Raw genomic sequence first — 15,669 nt, forward strand, 5'->3', positions numbered from 1 at the left:
GGATATTTTCAGTCTGTAGTAAAGTTCAGGAAATCAAACTTGGACTTGTTTTATTTCTCATCACTGCAAAGACAATGTGCTAGAATCCAACCTGGATTGTAAACTGGATTCTAGATCACATTTACTCTGCAGGGTCAGAAAGTGTACAAGTTCATGTCCTGATGGTCTCATGCTAAGGAGCAGAAACATCTTTTACATTTAAAAAGACATCACAGAGTGTAGCTCAGCCAGACAGTCATCAGTCAATGAACATTTCAAGAGAAAACACACTGCTGTCTTACCTGATACTGTTTAGCCTCCATTTAGCAACTTTGGTATTTCCTCTCCAGTTTCCTTTTTTTCCTTTTTCACTAAGGCTTCAATATCTGCCAATAATATGAATATAAATCTACCTGCATCACAGTTTCCACAGGTTAAACACTGTTTAAGTCCAGTGGGATGATTCATGTAGGTTCCATCAGTGCAGGGCAGACAGGATGTACTTGTGAACTCTGTACAATCTCTTTTAACTTATCTTCCTGTGGACAAGAATCAATTTATTATCATTATAATTATCATATTATTCACATTATATTTTAAATAATTGCTTTTCTCTCTCTGATCCCTCTTGTTCACCAGGTGACAAATATCATACAAGCATTGTATCTTTCTGTAAATCTTCTGTCATGTCTGAATTAAGAAACAAGGAACATTTAGCTACGTAAAAGTCAGCTGTCAGAAAAAGCATCACTTTGTTTTACTGCTTATAAACAAGCAGTAAACTGTATTGATCATCCCAGAAGTGATCAATTCTGTAAGTATTGTTTCTGGCTGTCGTGGGTTCGCTTTCAAAGAGGGACCAATGATGGCTCAGACGACAAAAAAACTTCAGTGTGGTGATTTTTTATTCACACCAAGTTCCCAAACAAGAGTTACTGAGTGGCAAAAATATTAACAGTGCAGAGGTGACAAAAAAAAAAAAAAATTAAAGCTGCAAGCAGTGTTGAACGGGCCTTCGCGCCTCCATGCACGCCGGGCTGCAGCGCAGTTGAAGGGCTTCTGTCACAGACATGTAGATGTCTTCAGACCCGGGCTGTTTTCAGACAGTGCAAGAAGGAGATAAACATCACTTCCTTTGTCCACTATATTGCCCGCTGCTGGGGCTGCGTTGCTGCTATTTCGTAGGGGGCGCTATTCAGCCAGTTTGCATCACTACTGAATATTGTCATGTAGACGTGTTCAGGCCAGGACTCTTGTCAAACATGCAAAGTTTGGGGCAGACTGGAGCATTTGCACTGAAGTTACAGCAATTTCCTCTGTCATGGCGAAACATCAAAACTCAACGCCACGCCACAGCCACACACTTCAATGATAGCTAATTTATAGCATATTAGGCACATTACCGCCACCCTCTGCTTTGGACTGTAAACCAAATATTAAATCCTACACATAAATCCTGTCTGTCTAATAAACTCAAAAAGAAAAAACTGCTACTCCACCCACTTGGCAGGTTCATTAAAGTTTTAATGCTGAGCTCTGGAACTCCAGTCTTCCTGAGTTCTTCCCTCATATATTGTCCTTTTTGATCATACTTAGTACAATCTATGCTTGCATGTGTAATAGTTTCCTCAGTCAAGTGGGTAAAAATATGTGCATATATCGGCAATCGCCCAAAATGATAGTCAAAAAGTAATCGTGTTAAATAACCATGATGTCAATATTGAGCAAAAAATAATTGTGATTATGCTTTTTGCCATAATCAAGCACCCCTAAAGAGAACATACATTTTGATTTACATACACACACACAAAGCATTTAAATATGTATGTGATAAATTGATGTCTTTAATTAACAGTTACTTGAACATTTTTCAGTGTGCTCCTAAATTTCTATGTGTGCTCCTAATTTTTTTCATTTAGGAACACATGTACTCCTCGACAAAAAAGTAAGCATTGAACACTGCTGTCAGATGTGTAGAAACAATAAGTAACTGCAGCTGGAGACAGAAAAATACTCATATATTTGAATGGAGAGTGTGAGTGAACCGCTAGGTGCTTGGGCCCTAATAAAGGAAAAACTGCAGTACAGAGCTACAAAATTTAGTTTTGATTTTATTTTTCTGCAAAAAAAAATTGGGGAGGACAGGAGGAAAACCAACATACTGCATCAAACTATATCATTGTCCCCCACCTGATGACTCACTCATTCATTTGGAATTGATCCAGTTTTTAATCGAGTGATTGTTCAGTCACCTGTTGATGTTGTGTGATTTGCTTGAGACAATTTCTTCAGTTTGTTTTTAAGCTGAGCTGTATATTAGTAATAACCTTAAAGTAACTAGAATAACAAGTGTGAACATGTCAGCTTTGTAGACCATATTTTGTATGTCATGAATATAGATCAGAGTGTGTAAGTCATGTATTTGATACATGCATTAATACTTTTTTGTGAACCTACACTTTTAGATCTGTGAATGTTTTTAATGTTCAGTATTTCTTGTATTCAGCACTGATCTGGTCCTGTATCAGATTATAAACTTTGTGGTACTTTATATATTTTTGTATTCTAAGAAAATACATAAACTGTATTGATCCACAACTGCCTTCCTCTAACTTTGACTTTTCCTTATGTGTGTATACTCCGCATGACATGTGAAACGATCCCCTGCATGACACAGCGCGATCCCACACAGTCTGTGTACGGAAGAAGGGAAAAAAAACACAAATGTACTAATATTGTTGTCTTAGGTGCATGTCCTGATATGTGGTCTTCTGCTCGAACTCGCCAATGCCATGACCGTGCGTTTCACCGTAGAACAGGTTCTAGAACAAATCTCCTCAAATGTCCAGCAAGACTATGACCCCGAAGAGAAATCTGAGGACGTGTCAGAAGAAAACTGTGAGGAATACAACTGGAAGCATGATGCATCAACAGCAGAGGAACAGGAAGAGGAACACAGGGAAGAAGGCCAAACCCCTCTAGCTGAAAGAGAGACATACCTGTCAAAGAACAAAAAAATAACATGGTGTTCAGCGGCACATGGCAAACAGGGCTGTGTGGCAGACTGAAAGGTCCCGACGAGGACGACGACGACAGTGATGACAAGGACAACGACTACCACAACTATTACCCCAGGATGCACAACATATGCAGTGTCCCGTGCCCATGACATTGTCTCAATGTTATACCTCTTCATCACCTCAGCTATAGACAAACTCAGCCAGGAGACAACCAATCTGGAGGGGTTTCAAAAATACTGAGAGGGTTGGAAAAAGATGGATGATACCGACCTGCATGCATATATAGCTGCTGCTAATCCTAGCGGGTGCATACAGGTCCAGAGGTGAGGCCAAGTTAATAAATGCTAAAAAGTCACGCCTGTTGTTTCCCCAAATGCTGGAAAAGTAAAGGAGCATAGCTCCAAAGTTAGCAACAAAGGGTTAGCCTAACCTGAAGACACAAAACAGAGAAATACAGAACAGAGAAATGTGTGGCTGCCGAGTTTACTGTGCACTCTGTCCCGTTACAAAAGGAGAAACAGTGCCGCCTGGTGTGTAAAACAAACAACTACATGGGGGTGGGTGAATAAACAAAGACAACGAAAATTATAACAGTTAAGAAAAACAATACACATACCTGGTGAAGACAAAATAATATATTTTGCCTTTTTGGTATATGCTGCACATCTGCTCTCTCAAAAGACACTGCAAAACAACAGAATTTATGCTCGAAAATGGATGCTATCTCTGAGCTAAATTAACTACATGGCGCCAAGAAAGTTAAATGAAAACTAAACTAAAAAACTCATATTAACGATAAAAATGAAACAAAACAGCCAGGTAAAGCAATAGTGTTGACAGTAAACAATATACACAAAACGTTACGACATAAACCGTTCAATTATCAACGAAAACAATAAAATAGCGCAGCAGCATCTTTCCGCGCAACTCACCCACAGCACTGCAAAACGGCAATGTGAGGAACAGAAGTGGGGGGGGGGGTAAACTGTTACATATACATCATCTTCTTCCTCACAATTGGCGTATTATATAGTATGATATGAGAGGAGCTGAGGGTTTGTTAAGTGTCAGGTTAACCCGCCAAATATCACAGAAAAACATACAAAATGTAGGAAACACGATCAAAAAGGACAAGATCAGCCTGCTTTGGGAAAAAAAATCTACGTAGGCGGAGCTGCTGAATCTTGTTCCGCCCAGCAAAGTTCGCGCCGCCTGTCCTCTATTACGTCCGCAGACACGCTTTATATTCAGAAGCTCTGAAAACATGATTCACATTCAACTTTTAACTCGTTTAAAAGAAGATCAGTGAAAATGAGTGGAAGAGGCAAGGGAGGTAAAGGACTCGGTAAAGGAGGCGCCAAGCGTCACCGTAAAGTCCTCCGAGATAACATCCAGGGAATCACCAAACCCGCCATCCGCCGTCTGGCTCGCCGCGGCGGAGTCAAGCGTATCTCCGGTCTGATCTACGAGGAGACCCGCGGCGTGCTGAAGGTGTTCCTGGAGAACGTGATCCGTGATGCCGTCACCTACACCGAGCACGCCAAGAGGAAGACCGTGACCGCCATGGACGTGGTTTACGCACTGAAGAGGCAGGGCCGCACCCTGTACGGCTTCGGAGGTTAAACCTGATCCTGATCCACTGAGACCAGAACACAAAGGCTCTTTTAAGAGCCGCCCACCTCCTCTAAGAGCTGTCCTGATATTATTTATCTAAACTTATAGGTCTAGTGAAATATGTGTTGATCATGAACATATATACTCTTGCTCCCAGTTCACCATTAAGAGGTTATTTATAATCATGTAAGGGTTTAATTAGTGGTTGATGATTTACTAACACTGTACATAATTATAATCTATTTTTAATGTGTATTTTAATTTATTAACTTTATTTTGAGGTGACAAGTTGTGAGAAAGTCCTTTCAAATTAAATCTGAGGTGTTAGGAGACAAATGAGTTTACAAGGATTTTGATCATCTCTGCCTCATTTTCACAAGCAAATAATAGGAACCACTGGTTAAACTTTCAGGTATGTATTGTATTTGTAGTGTTAGTGAATAAACTGAGTTACATGTTGTGGCGTAAAAGTCAATATTCACATGACCATGGTAACATGAAAGGAAAATATGATACAGTAAATACCTCAAAATTGTGTTAAAGTACAATATTAATGAATTTACTTTGTAGTTCATATACATATGAGTCATATATTAGTATATTAAACATAAATGTAAACATGCTGGTCTGTGTGTAAAATGATTTGAATGCTTCCTGTGGTTCAACTTTCAGTTCAAGCGAGAAGCGAGAAAAGATCAAATAAATATATTATATTATAATGTAAACAGTGAATTATCTTCAGATGAGGTGGCTCTTTGTGTAAAAAGGCGGTCAAAGTTTAGAGCCCTGTTTGTGTTGCACATGCGCAGTCTAGCTAACCTGTTAACCAATCCTGTGCGAGCAACGGCGCAGTGAAATTTGCATCAGATGGATATATAGAGGCTGTTTGGCGCTGCGGTTATTATTCGTTTGAGGAAATCTAACGACCAACCATGCCTGATCCAGTCAAAGCCCCGAAGAAAGGCTCCAAGAAAGCCGTGTCTAAAGCCACCAAGACCGGCAAGAAGAAGAGAAAGACCCGTAAGGAGAGCTACGCCATCTACGTGTACAAGGTGCTGAAGCAGGTCCACCCCGACACCGGCATCTCCTCCAAGGCCATGGGCATCATGAACTCCTTTGTGGGGGACATCTTTGAGCGTATCGCCGGTGAGGCTTCCCGCCTTGCTCACTACAACAAGCGCTCCACCATCACCTCCAGGGAGATCCAGACCGCCGTCCGCCTGCTGCTGCCCGGTGAGCTGGCCAAACACGCCGTGTCTGAGGGCACCAAGGCCGTCACCAAGTACACCAGCTCCAAGTAAACCCGCTGTCTGTACCATCAACTCAAAGGTCCTTTTCAGGACCACCCACACCTTCACCTGAGAGCTTTAATCCTTCATGTGTTTGATCTTCAATGTTAAATGTATTGTAAAATATTTAAATGAATTTTTTTTTTTTGTTGTTTTTTTTTCTTCAAACTATGTGTTGAAGCAGTGATGTGGAGCCCATTAGTCTGAACATGTTATGATGTATTTGTAGACTTCAATAATGTCTAGTAGTATGTGGTTTTATTGGAATAGTAAAACCGTTTTCGTTGTATTTAAATCTTCTGTAGAATTTATTCAGGCCAGATATTTGGTCATATTTTCACACTTCTGTATGTTAATATTGGCATTAAATCTCCCAATGACCACAGTAACGGGGACCAGTGAAAAGACTGACTCGAGTCCATTCAACTGAATATGGATGCAGTTCATATTTTGGCCACAGGGTGCCGCTGCTGATACACTGTAAAGGTCACATATAATACTTCAGATGTGCTGCTGACAGGTAATCACAATCAACGTTAATTTTTACAACACAATGAATAAACGACAAATAAATGGAGACTGAATGGCTGTGAGTTTAAATTCTGCCTCAATAATCTGATTTTACAGCTGAGCTGCAGTCAGGTCATGTTCAGATTTCATAACAGAGATGGTTAATTAGTTTTAATCTGTTCCTATCAGGCTGAAGTCCAGACAGCAGCTTCTGTCAGCTACCACAGAAATGTTTGAAGCAATGCAAAGAAATAGAAAAGAAACAACGGGAATAAAAACTGAGACAAAATTGTATTTAAAAAGGGTCATATAAATCAAATAAGATCAAGAGAGTATCTTGATTTTTTTTAATTAAAAAAATGTTAATTGAGCAGCATTTTCAGTTTTAACTGTTTTATACTTTTTTAAACTTTAATTACATTTTGTGTTTATATTTATTATCAGTCCAAGTATAGTATAGTATAGTATAGTATAGTATATGTATTCATTCTTTTGTTTAATAAATGCTGAAATGTTTGGCTGAAAGTGACCAAAATACATTTTTATATGTTCTTCATAATAATACAAGAAAAGATTTCAAAAACTGTTAATGACCTTCTAGATTTTAAGCCGTCCAATAACACTTTGATTTTCCTCATCTTTTTACCATAAATTATTTTTATTCACCCATGAAAGCTCTGACTTTCCTCAGGAACATGACAATAGAAAATGTAGTGCGTTTGCCAGTTTTGTGTAACATCTATAAAAGTAAAATAGATGGAGGTCTTGAAGCTGTAGAAATTTAAAAACATTGCATCAAGCATCAAAAGAAAGGAGATGTGGGTAAAAAAGGGACATGGGAGAAACTCTATTCCATATTATAAACGTATGTACAGTGATTTTATGACTAATGTTGTTACCTAAATATTGATTGGTTCGAAATTTCCAGCAAAATACATATATAATAAACTGCGATAACATGTATGGTGGTGTTTTCCTCTACACAAATTTAGACATCTGACTCCCAGATATGTATTAAAAATATTTTTAGTAAAAGCTTATCAGAAAGTAAACAACATATTATGTGTCTCATATCAGTTGGGAGACGAGCAGTCTGAGCAGTTATCAAGTGGAGCTGTTATGTTAAACTGAAAAGTGCCTTATTGATAATTGTAATGAGAATGAAACTATTGAACATTTACTCTTAAAATGACAGAGATCCAGAGACATGTGGGGGGGGAATGGCAGGTGTTGGTTTTAATATGAATATAAACTATAATGCAGTGATGTATGGTGTTTTCCTAGATTTGCTAAGTGTGCTGTGGTCCTTCATAAAGCCAATATTACAAGTGATGTCGTCTTTAAACAAAGTTACTGAACTGAAGACAAAGAACAACTGACATCAGACAAGAGACTCAGTCCTTGGTTACTGATAATGTTGTAATTTATGCATTTTTGTTGTTATATAATGATGTGTTACTGTTGATGATGTATTATATTGATGATTAAGATTGATTGTACTATAATTTAGTGAAATTATGTATGGATTTATTTTCCTGTGTTAAAGAATATATCTATTAAGCTGTAAAGACAGCAGAGGAAGAACATCTGAGATCCAAGGAGCCGATGTTCAGAAAAAGTAGATAGATCCTGAAGCTCATAAATTTGATAGTTTATGACGATCAAACTATGAAGTGATTTCAAATAAATAAACAAAATGTGTTTAATCTGTATAAATGTGTAAAATGTTGCTGTCTACAGCTTTTTACACACAAACAGACCTTTTCCCATCATACATGTACAATAAAGACAAAACTGCTTCTGAATGGATTTACTCAAGATTATACAGTGTTTACATTTGTTTAAGTCTCATCATAGCTCTATAACACCTTTAGAGGTAATTAGACACAAACAAACAAAACACAAATAATAATAAAAGTATTAACAGAAGGACATGTTGCTCTGTCAGAGAGTTAGTGGCTCTTAAAAGAGCCGTTGTGTTTATGGAGCAGAGGACAGTTTAAGCTCTCTCTCCGCGGATGCGGCGGGCCAGCTGGATGTCTTTGGGCATGATGGTGACCCTCTTGGCGTGGATGGCGCACAGGTTGGTGTCCTCGAACAGGCCGACCAGGTAAGCCTCGCTGGCCTCCTGCAGAGCCATGACAGCGGAGCTCTGGAAGCGCAGGTCGGTCTTGAAGTCCTGAGCGATCTCCCTCACCAGGCGCTGGAAGGGCAGCTTGCGGATCAGCAGCTCGGTGGATTTCTGGTAACGACGGATCTCTCTCAGAGCCACGGTACCGGGCCTGTAACGGTGAGGCTTCTTGACACCGCCGGTGGCCGGGGCGCTCTTACGGGCAGCCTTGGTGGCCAGCTGCTTCCTGGGGGCTTTGCCTCCGGTGGATTTACGAGCGGTCTGCTTGGTTCTTGCCATCGTGTCTTGTTTCTCTGATCAGGAGAAAATAGTGGCGACAAGAGGAGACACGCTGCTCTTAAAGTGTCGGAGCAGCTGCGTAACTGTGACGCTGCTTCAGGCCTCCGGGTCCTGATTGGTGAGCGGCTCCTCCTGGAGCTCAGCACCGCCTAGAGGAGCCTGAACCTCCGCTGCTTATTGGACAAAAGTCCTGTGAAAAAAGTCCGCCAGAATGAGCGCGGGCCGCCCTCTGCTGCTCTTTTCTGGTGGGTGGAGACATCAGGACATATAAAGGAGAGTTTTCACCGGTTGGATCACATTTTCTTTGAGATCAGACTCGAGAAGAAACTAAAAATGAGTGGTAGAGGAAAAACCGGAGGCAAAGCCCGCGCTAAGGCAAAGACCCGCTCCTCCAGGGCCGGGCTTCAGTTCCCAGTCGGCCGTGTTCACAGGCTGCTGAGGAAGGGCAACTATGCGGAGCGTGTCGGTGCCGGAGCCCCCGTCTACCTGGCGGCTGTGCTGGAGTACCTGACCGCTGAGATCCTGGAGCTGGCTGGAAACGCTGCCCGCGACAACAAGAAGACCAGGATCATCCCCCGTCACCTGCAGCTGGCTGTCCGCAACGACGAGGAGCTCAACAAGCTGCTGGGCGGAGTGACCATCGCTCAGGGCGGCGTGCTGCCCAACATCCAGGCTGTGCTGCTGCCCAAGAAGACCGAGAAGCCCGCCAAGAAGTAAACACGGAACCGGCTCCTCTAAACAACACAACGGCTCTTTTAAGAGCCACACACTCCTGATAAAGAACAAACATCCTCATGTCTCTGGTACACTGTCATTAAGACACAAATCATGTTTATTATCTATACAGAATATTGAGTCAGTGTTACACTCAGTTAAATATACTGATTATATTTGAACTGTAATTGATGCTTGTGTTCTGAACAATACCAGCAATCAACATTTAAAAGTTAATATTTATGATAAAACAGTGGTTGGTCTATATATTAACCTACATTTGAAACTAATTATTATACTAGTTATTCATTATAATTATTAACGCTCAGGTTGATGGTCAGTGTTACAAGATGTTTATATTATAACTGCATTAATATAATGATGGTTGTTGTCTGTGTTGCCAACAGAACAAGAAATAAACATTTAAAAGATAATCTAGTCATTCAGTGTAGAAATCATACTTATAATACAAGAATGGCTGGTATATACATTACTCTACATGACATTTAGACACCATTTCAAACTAATTATACTAGTTATTAATGACTACATTTCAAACTACTTATTAAATATAATTACTAAATAAATATATATACAATAAACACTAAGAGGGAATATGTTTATCTGATACATATTAACTTAGATGTAATAGAAATGGAACAGCAATAGTAATAATAAATCTATCAATGGTTTTATCATAATATATTTACAGTTTAACATCATCCTGAGTGATTTTCTGTATTTGATGCTCAGTTCAGATCATGTTATAAGAAAATAAGAGACCTTCTGTAAGAGGAACAAAGGAGCTCCCTCTCCTGCCAAACTGACATGTCAATCATGATATTTTATATTAATCATATATATACAAAATCACAATTTTATTAATGTGTAGCTTATGAAACACTGCATAGTTGCAGTGCACTGCACTGCACATATTATAATAAGGATGCTGCTCTTTAGAGAAGTTGTGTGGCTCTTAAAAGAGCCTTTGATCAGGTTCACATGTTCAGACTGATGACAGCTCACTTCTTCTTGGGTGCTGCCTTCTTGGCTTTGGGTTTGGCGACCTTCTTTGCGGGAGCTTTCTTAGCTGCAGGAGCCTTTTTAGCCACTTTCTTGGGGCTCTTAGCGGCCTTCTTGGGGCTCTTGGCTGCTTTCTTGGCCGCTGCGGGCTTCTTGACCTTCTTGGGGGATTTCTTAGCGGCTGCTGTCTTCTTAGCTGCCGCTGTCTTGGGCTTCTTAGCCGCTGCGGGTTTCTTGGGACTCTTGGCGGGCTTCTTCGCTTTAGGAGCAGCTTTCTTTGCGGGTTTCTTCGCCTTGGTCTCGACCTTTTTGCTCATCTTGAAGGATCCGGAGGCGCCGATCCCCTTGACCTGGACCAAAGTCCCCTTGGCCACCAGGCTCTTGATGGCGGTCTTAACGCGGGCCTTGTTCTTCTCCACATCGTAGCCTCCGGCAGCCAGAGCCTTCTTCAGGGCGGCTGCAGACACGCCGCTCCGCTCCTTGGATGCGGCCACAGTCTTCACGATCAGCTCGCTGACGCTGGGGCCAGTCTTCTTCGGCTTGGAGACCTTCTTCTTGGCCACTTTCGCCGGAGCGGCGGCGGCGGGAGCTGGAGCAACTTCGGCCATTATTTCCTCTGAGTTCAGATCCGACACGAAACAATCTGAGAGTCTGAGTTGACTGTTGGAGAGTCTGAGGCAGCAGGCTGCACTTAAACACACCATGAGAACCGTGGAGACTCAATCCTGTTGCTGCCTTACTCTGTGCAGCGTCAATGTCTGACACTTGTGTTTTCTCTTAGTGATAAAAGACGGAAAAATCAGTGTGTGAGAAGTGTTGAAGGCTGACAGTGAAGTCAGCAGATAGCGGACTTGTGTCTCTTCATATTGAAGTCATGTAGAGCTCTGATGTTCTCTGCTTTTTCTTTGAGGAGCGAACAAACCTCACCTGATCACCGCCGTGGACAGCGTTGCTCAGCGGCTTTTCGCTCTCATTTCTCTCCTAAAATGCTGTAAAATACATCAGAGCTCCACCAAAAACAGTTTTCCAGCTGGTCCACATGTTTGTTCACAGACTCAAAGTAAAAACAACCTTCTGTTGATCATCAGTTTGTTATAAAATGAAGCGATTCTGGTCGCAGCAAACACACTGACGAGGCTCCTGATGCCGTTTAGCCAGACTTCCTGTCAGAGCTGCTCTGTCAACATTTCTTCTCTTATTCTACTATTTATTCTTCTATTTTTAATAGAAATAATCTACAACACCGCAGTACTATTAATGTGTATCATACTTTATATTAATGTTTATTAATTATTGTTAATGTATTCATTAATAAATGCATTAAAATCATCACTGATGGCTGTCTGTGGTTGAAAGGTTTATTGTTACACTGATTAAAGAAAAATAATTATTGTTCAGTATTTCATATTAAAGCTATTTAGAAGTTTTAAGAAGTCACTCATATTTTATCGTCCCCTCTGCGATGTAGAAATGAAGTCAAATCACATTTTTATGTCCACTCATCTGTTTATATTTGTTTATGTCCACTACAACAGACATTTTCTGTGAAATGCTACATATATTAAAATAGATTTGTAATGACTGTATTAACTATATGTGTCAAGGCAGACACTGACCAAGGCTGGTCTGCATGGACGCCGACCTTCACTTCTCCGAGACAGGCACACATCGTGGGGGATGGTGTTCTCGGGGTTGAATGCTTCTCCTTTCTTTCGTCCACGTCCCTGTGACCAATCAACTCCATTTTCGTGTCAGGTTTGCAAAGGCTATGCGATCATTTGTGTGATGTTGGTAGCAGAATAGTTCAGATTCATCAGGATGGTGGTGATCCTTGGATCCTTCATGGCCTCTCTCACTACCTTTCTTGCCAGTGCAGGAGTCTCTCTTGGCTTCCTACCACATCTTCTGAGATTTTTCAGTGTGGAACTCCTTGTGCTTTTTGATTAAGCTTTGCTCTGTGGCCACTGGCACTTGAGAACACTTGTATATGGTTTTATAGACTTTCTCCATCCTGTGAGCAGCCACAATGTGCAACCAGAGGTCCTCACTAAGCTCGCTGGTCTCACAACTGACTAGTAACTGACTAGAGAACTACTGAATCAGCTGTTCTCAATTTACAGTTGATTACAATACTCTAGAAACATGGTAGACATTACCAAGACCATATGAAATGGTATAGAAGCTTTCATTTTCTCAAAAATTTGCAACAATTTTAAGGGATATGAATAATTTTGGGCTGAAGTGTAAGTGGTTGAACATGTCCTAAATTATTAGATAAAGTAAATATGGTGAGATAGAAAGGAGGGATCTTTTCACAACTTGGCAACTCAAAAATGATGTGAAGCCGATTTATCCTTGTGGCCTGGAAGTTTTAACACACGTTGCAGAAAGTATTTAAAGCCTCTGGAAACGTGGCTTGAAATCATAAAAATGCATATATTATATCAAAGTTGAGTGTCTCATTAAGCATCCACAAAAATCTGAATGAAAGTAAACATTCATAACTATTAGAAAACTGAGCTCAGAAACAGCTCATTTGGCTGCTCAAAGCATTTCTCAGGACTGTGTGGGCGTGTCCAGATCACGTTTGATTGACAGCTCACTTTCAGCTCATGTACCGTTTTATTTTCTATTCATTCACTAAAACGTTTTGCTGAAATGGAATAAAATACTAAATCTATCAAATGGACCTTACTTGGTTAGAAAGCTTGACTAATCGACTAACTAGCAAAACAGGTTAGACCACCCAAATCTATGTTTTTATTTAACTATACCTCCTGGAGTATGATGCTAATCGTTTTAGCATTCTCCATTCACATACATGAAACGGTTAGCATAGTTTAAACGTTTTGCTATTAACTACTAAATCTACCAAATGGATCCTACTTGGTTGAAAGCTTGAATAATCCACTAACTAACAAATTTGGTTAGACCACCTGAAACTGTGTTTTTATTTAACTATACCTCCTGGAATATGATGCTAATCGTTTTAGCATTCTCCATTCACATACATGAAACGGTTAGCATTAGCTTTTCTATTAAAAACTTTTGAGCTTATCAATTACCCCAGTGGTCTAGTAGTTATCTTGACTAATCAGCTAACTAGCAGACTAGAGTAGACCACACATCTGTTTTTAATTGAACTATACCTCCCAGACTACGAAACTAAGTGTTTTAGCATCTTTCATTTACTTACATGAAACAGTTAGCATTAGCATTGCTATGCTACACTTTTGAGCTACTTATCTACTCTGTGATTAATACAGATTTGGATGGTGAACCCAAGTCTGCTTGTTAGCTTAACACAGTAACTTTCAAACCACATCAGGCTAATTTGAATTCTCATTCTAGCTAAAAGCAAAGAAAAGTGCACTGCATTGTTTTCTCATGGGGGGAGACGAGAGTAAGTATTGTGAAGTCAGTTTAACCAGATAGCCACGTCAATCATCTTTTTAAATATGATTAGGCAGGTTTTACGTAATAAATTCCCTAGTTTAGCTCTGTCTAACTGCAACCCAGTAACAAGGGAAGGGAGAGACTTTCTAAAGAATTAGGCTACACAGGAAAATTACATAGACTATATTCTCGTAGTTTTTAGGTGTTTACTATATGCACATTAGATCCCAAGTTACATAAATAGCCAATAATGGATTTGCCTTTTCAGGAGCCTTAACCTTTTCTATTAGTGTTTCTTATATTATTAAGTGATATCAGGACAGCTCTTAGAGGAGGTGGCGGCTCTTAAAAGAGCCTTTGTTTTCTGGTCTCAGTGGATCAGGATCAGGTTTAACCTCCGAAGCCGTACAGGGTGCGGCCCTGCCTCTTCAGTGCGTAAACCACGTCCATGGCGGTCACGGTCTTCCTCTTGGCGTGCTCGGTGTAGGTGACGGCATCACGGATCACGTTCTCCAGGAACACCTTCAGCACACCGCGGGTCTCCTCGTAGATCAGACCGGAGATACGCTTGACTCCGCCGCGGCGAGCCAGACGGCGGATGGCGGGTTTGGTGATTCCCTGGATGTTATCACGGAGGACTTTACGGTGACGCTTGGCGCCTCCTTTACCGAGTCCTTTACCTCCCTTGCCTCTTCCACTCATTTTCACTGATCTTCTTTTAATCGAGTTAAAAGTTGAATGTGAATCACGTTCTCAGAGCTTCTGTATATAAAGCGTGTCTGCGGACGTAATAGAGGACAGGCGGCGCGAACTCTGCTGGGCGGAACAAGATTCAGCAGCTCCGCCTACGTAGATTTTTTTCCCAAAGCAGGCTGATCTTGTCCTTTTTGATCGCCTTTCCTCCATTTTGTTTGTTTTTCTGTGATATTTGGCGCGTTAACACAATACTATATAATACAGATTAATACAAACATAACAGTAAACCTGTAATCTGGGTTATTTTATTAAAGCAGAGCTGCTCATCTGAGCTCAAATATATTCCAGCTGTTTTACTGATTGTAATGTAGATTTACTGTAGTGATAAATCAATAAATAATGAAGAATCAGCAGCAGGAAGGAGGCGTCAGGACAGTCATTACTATTACTCAGAACAACAGTCAGGAGCCAAATGAACAGTGAAATATGTCCATAAGATCCCTTCATAATCACTTTAATATCCAGTATGAACGGGAGGAAAACCTCTTTCACTCCTGGACTGCTGTTTGAAGACGTCATCCTTTATCTGTTCAAACTGAGTCACCTGCAGCTCTTTAGTCCCAAACAAACAACTAAATGAGCTTCAATGTTGTTAGAAATCCTCCTTTATAAACACACAAACACACTTTTGACCTTTGGAAAGGTCACACGCTGTTCAGCATCGGGACTCGTGGTCTGATCTGCACAAACAGATTCATTCATGTTAATAAAGCAGCTTCAATTCAAACCAACGATGATTTGACACTATATTATTTCATGGATGTGTTATATTTCATTTCACCACTATGGAATAACTTCACCAAAACCAAACAAGTAAGTAAATAAAAAAGAAACCACATAATGACAGAAATGAAGACTTGGTACAAACAGCAGGTTTAACACTTAAAAAAAAAACTATTAAATATCACATATGGGAGTAAACAAGCCAAAATGTGTTTGTTTTTTAGATTCATCAAAG

General features: G+C 40.4%; 6 protein-coding genes and 1 long non-coding RNA gene across 7 annotated transcripts; 3 read left to right on the top strand and 4 right to left on the bottom strand.

The window, feature by feature from the left end:
- Positions 1 to 506: 506 nt before the first annotated feature.
- LOC122995679 lies at positions 507 to 4,015 on the bottom strand. The gene is made up of 3 exons (XR_006406834.1): positions 3,932 to 4,015; positions 3,616 to 3,683; positions 507 to 1,072 (listed from the first exon to the last, which is right to left on the bottom strand). It is a non-coding gene; the product is annotated as an uncharacterized LOC122995679 (long non-coding RNA).
- Positions 4,016 to 4,268: 253 nt separating this feature from the next.
- LOC122995660 (histone H4) lies at positions 4,269 to 4,674 on the top strand. The gene has a single exon (XM_044371005.1). The coding sequence runs from the start codon at positions 4,311 to 4,313 to the stop codon at positions 4,620 to 4,622; it is 312 nt and encodes a 103-aa protein (XP_044226940.1). The 5' UTR covers positions 4,269 to 4,310; the 3' UTR covers positions 4,623 to 4,674.
- An 833-nt stretch (positions 4,675 to 5,507) lies between these two features.
- Positions 5,508 to 5,959, top strand: LOC122995655 (histone H2B 3-like). Its single transcript, XM_044370999.1, has one exon. It carries the CDS (start codon positions 5,546 to 5,548, stop codon positions 5,912 to 5,914), a length of 369 nt encoding a protein of 122 aa, XP_044226934.1. The 5' UTR covers positions 5,508 to 5,545; the 3' UTR covers positions 5,915 to 5,959.
- A 2,405-nt stretch (positions 5,960 to 8,364) lies between these two features.
- LOC122995642 (histone H3) lies at positions 8,365 to 8,852 on the bottom strand. Its single transcript, XM_044370986.1, has one exon. It carries the CDS (start codon positions 8,820 to 8,822, stop codon positions 8,412 to 8,414), a length of 411 nt encoding a protein of 136 aa, XP_044226921.1. The 5' UTR covers positions 8,823 to 8,852; the 3' UTR covers positions 8,365 to 8,411.
- Positions 8,853 to 9,075: 223 nt separating this feature from the next.
- Positions 9,076 to 9,588, top strand: LOC122995650 (histone H2A-like). Its single transcript, XM_044370994.1, has one exon. The coding sequence runs from the start codon at positions 9,156 to 9,158 to the stop codon at positions 9,537 to 9,539; it is 384 nt and encodes a 127-aa protein (XP_044226929.1). The 5' UTR covers positions 9,076 to 9,155; the 3' UTR covers positions 9,540 to 9,588.
- A 917-nt stretch (positions 9,589 to 10,505) lies between these two features.
- On the bottom strand, positions 10,506 to 11,226 carry LOC122995641 (histone H1-like). The gene has a single exon (XM_044370985.1). It carries the CDS (start codon positions 11,165 to 11,167, stop codon positions 10,559 to 10,561), a length of 609 nt encoding a protein of 202 aa, XP_044226920.1. The 5' UTR covers positions 11,168 to 11,226; the 3' UTR covers positions 10,506 to 10,558.
- Positions 11,227 to 14,156: 2,930 nt separating this feature from the next.
- Positions 14,157 to 14,676, bottom strand: LOC122995667 (histone H4). The gene has a single exon (XM_044371010.1). The coding sequence runs from the start codon at positions 14,655 to 14,657 to the stop codon at positions 14,346 to 14,348; it is 312 nt and encodes a 103-aa protein (XP_044226945.1). The 5' UTR covers positions 14,658 to 14,676; the 3' UTR covers positions 14,157 to 14,345.
- Between the last annotated feature and the right edge of the window lie 993 nt (positions 14,677 to 15,669).

Source organism: Thunnus albacares, chromosome 13 (genome assembly GCF_914725855.1).
Source record: "Thunnus albacares chromosome 13, fThuAlb1.1, whole genome shotgun sequence".
Classification (NCBI taxonomy): domain Eukaryota; kingdom Metazoa; phylum Chordata; class Actinopteri; order Scombriformes; family Scombridae; genus Thunnus; species Thunnus albacares.

What these genes read in the sequence shown, in the direction of transcription:
- LOC122995660 (XM_044371005.1), top strand. Translation starts at nt 4,311, where the DNA reads ATGAGTGGAAGAGGCAAGGGAGGTAAAGGACTCGGTAAAGGAGGCGCC.
- LOC122995655 (XM_044370999.1), top strand. Translation starts at nt 5,546, where the DNA reads ATGCCTGATCCAGTCAAAGCCCCGAAGAAAGGCTCCAAGAAAGCCGTG.
- LOC122995642 (XM_044370986.1), bottom strand. Translation starts at nt 8,822, where the DNA reads ATGGCAAGAACCAAGCAGACCGCTCGTAAATCCACCGGAGGCAAAGCC.
- LOC122995650 (XM_044370994.1), top strand. Translation starts at nt 9,156, where the DNA reads ATGAGTGGTAGAGGAAAAACCGGAGGCAAAGCCCGCGCTAAGGCAAAG.
- LOC122995641 (XM_044370985.1), bottom strand. Translation starts at nt 11,167, where the DNA reads ATGGCCGAAGTTGCTCCAGCTCCCGCCGCCGCCGCTCCGGCGAAAGTG.
- LOC122995667 (XM_044371010.1), bottom strand. Translation starts at nt 14,657, where the DNA reads ATGAGTGGAAGAGGCAAGGGAGGTAAAGGACTCGGTAAAGGAGGCGCC.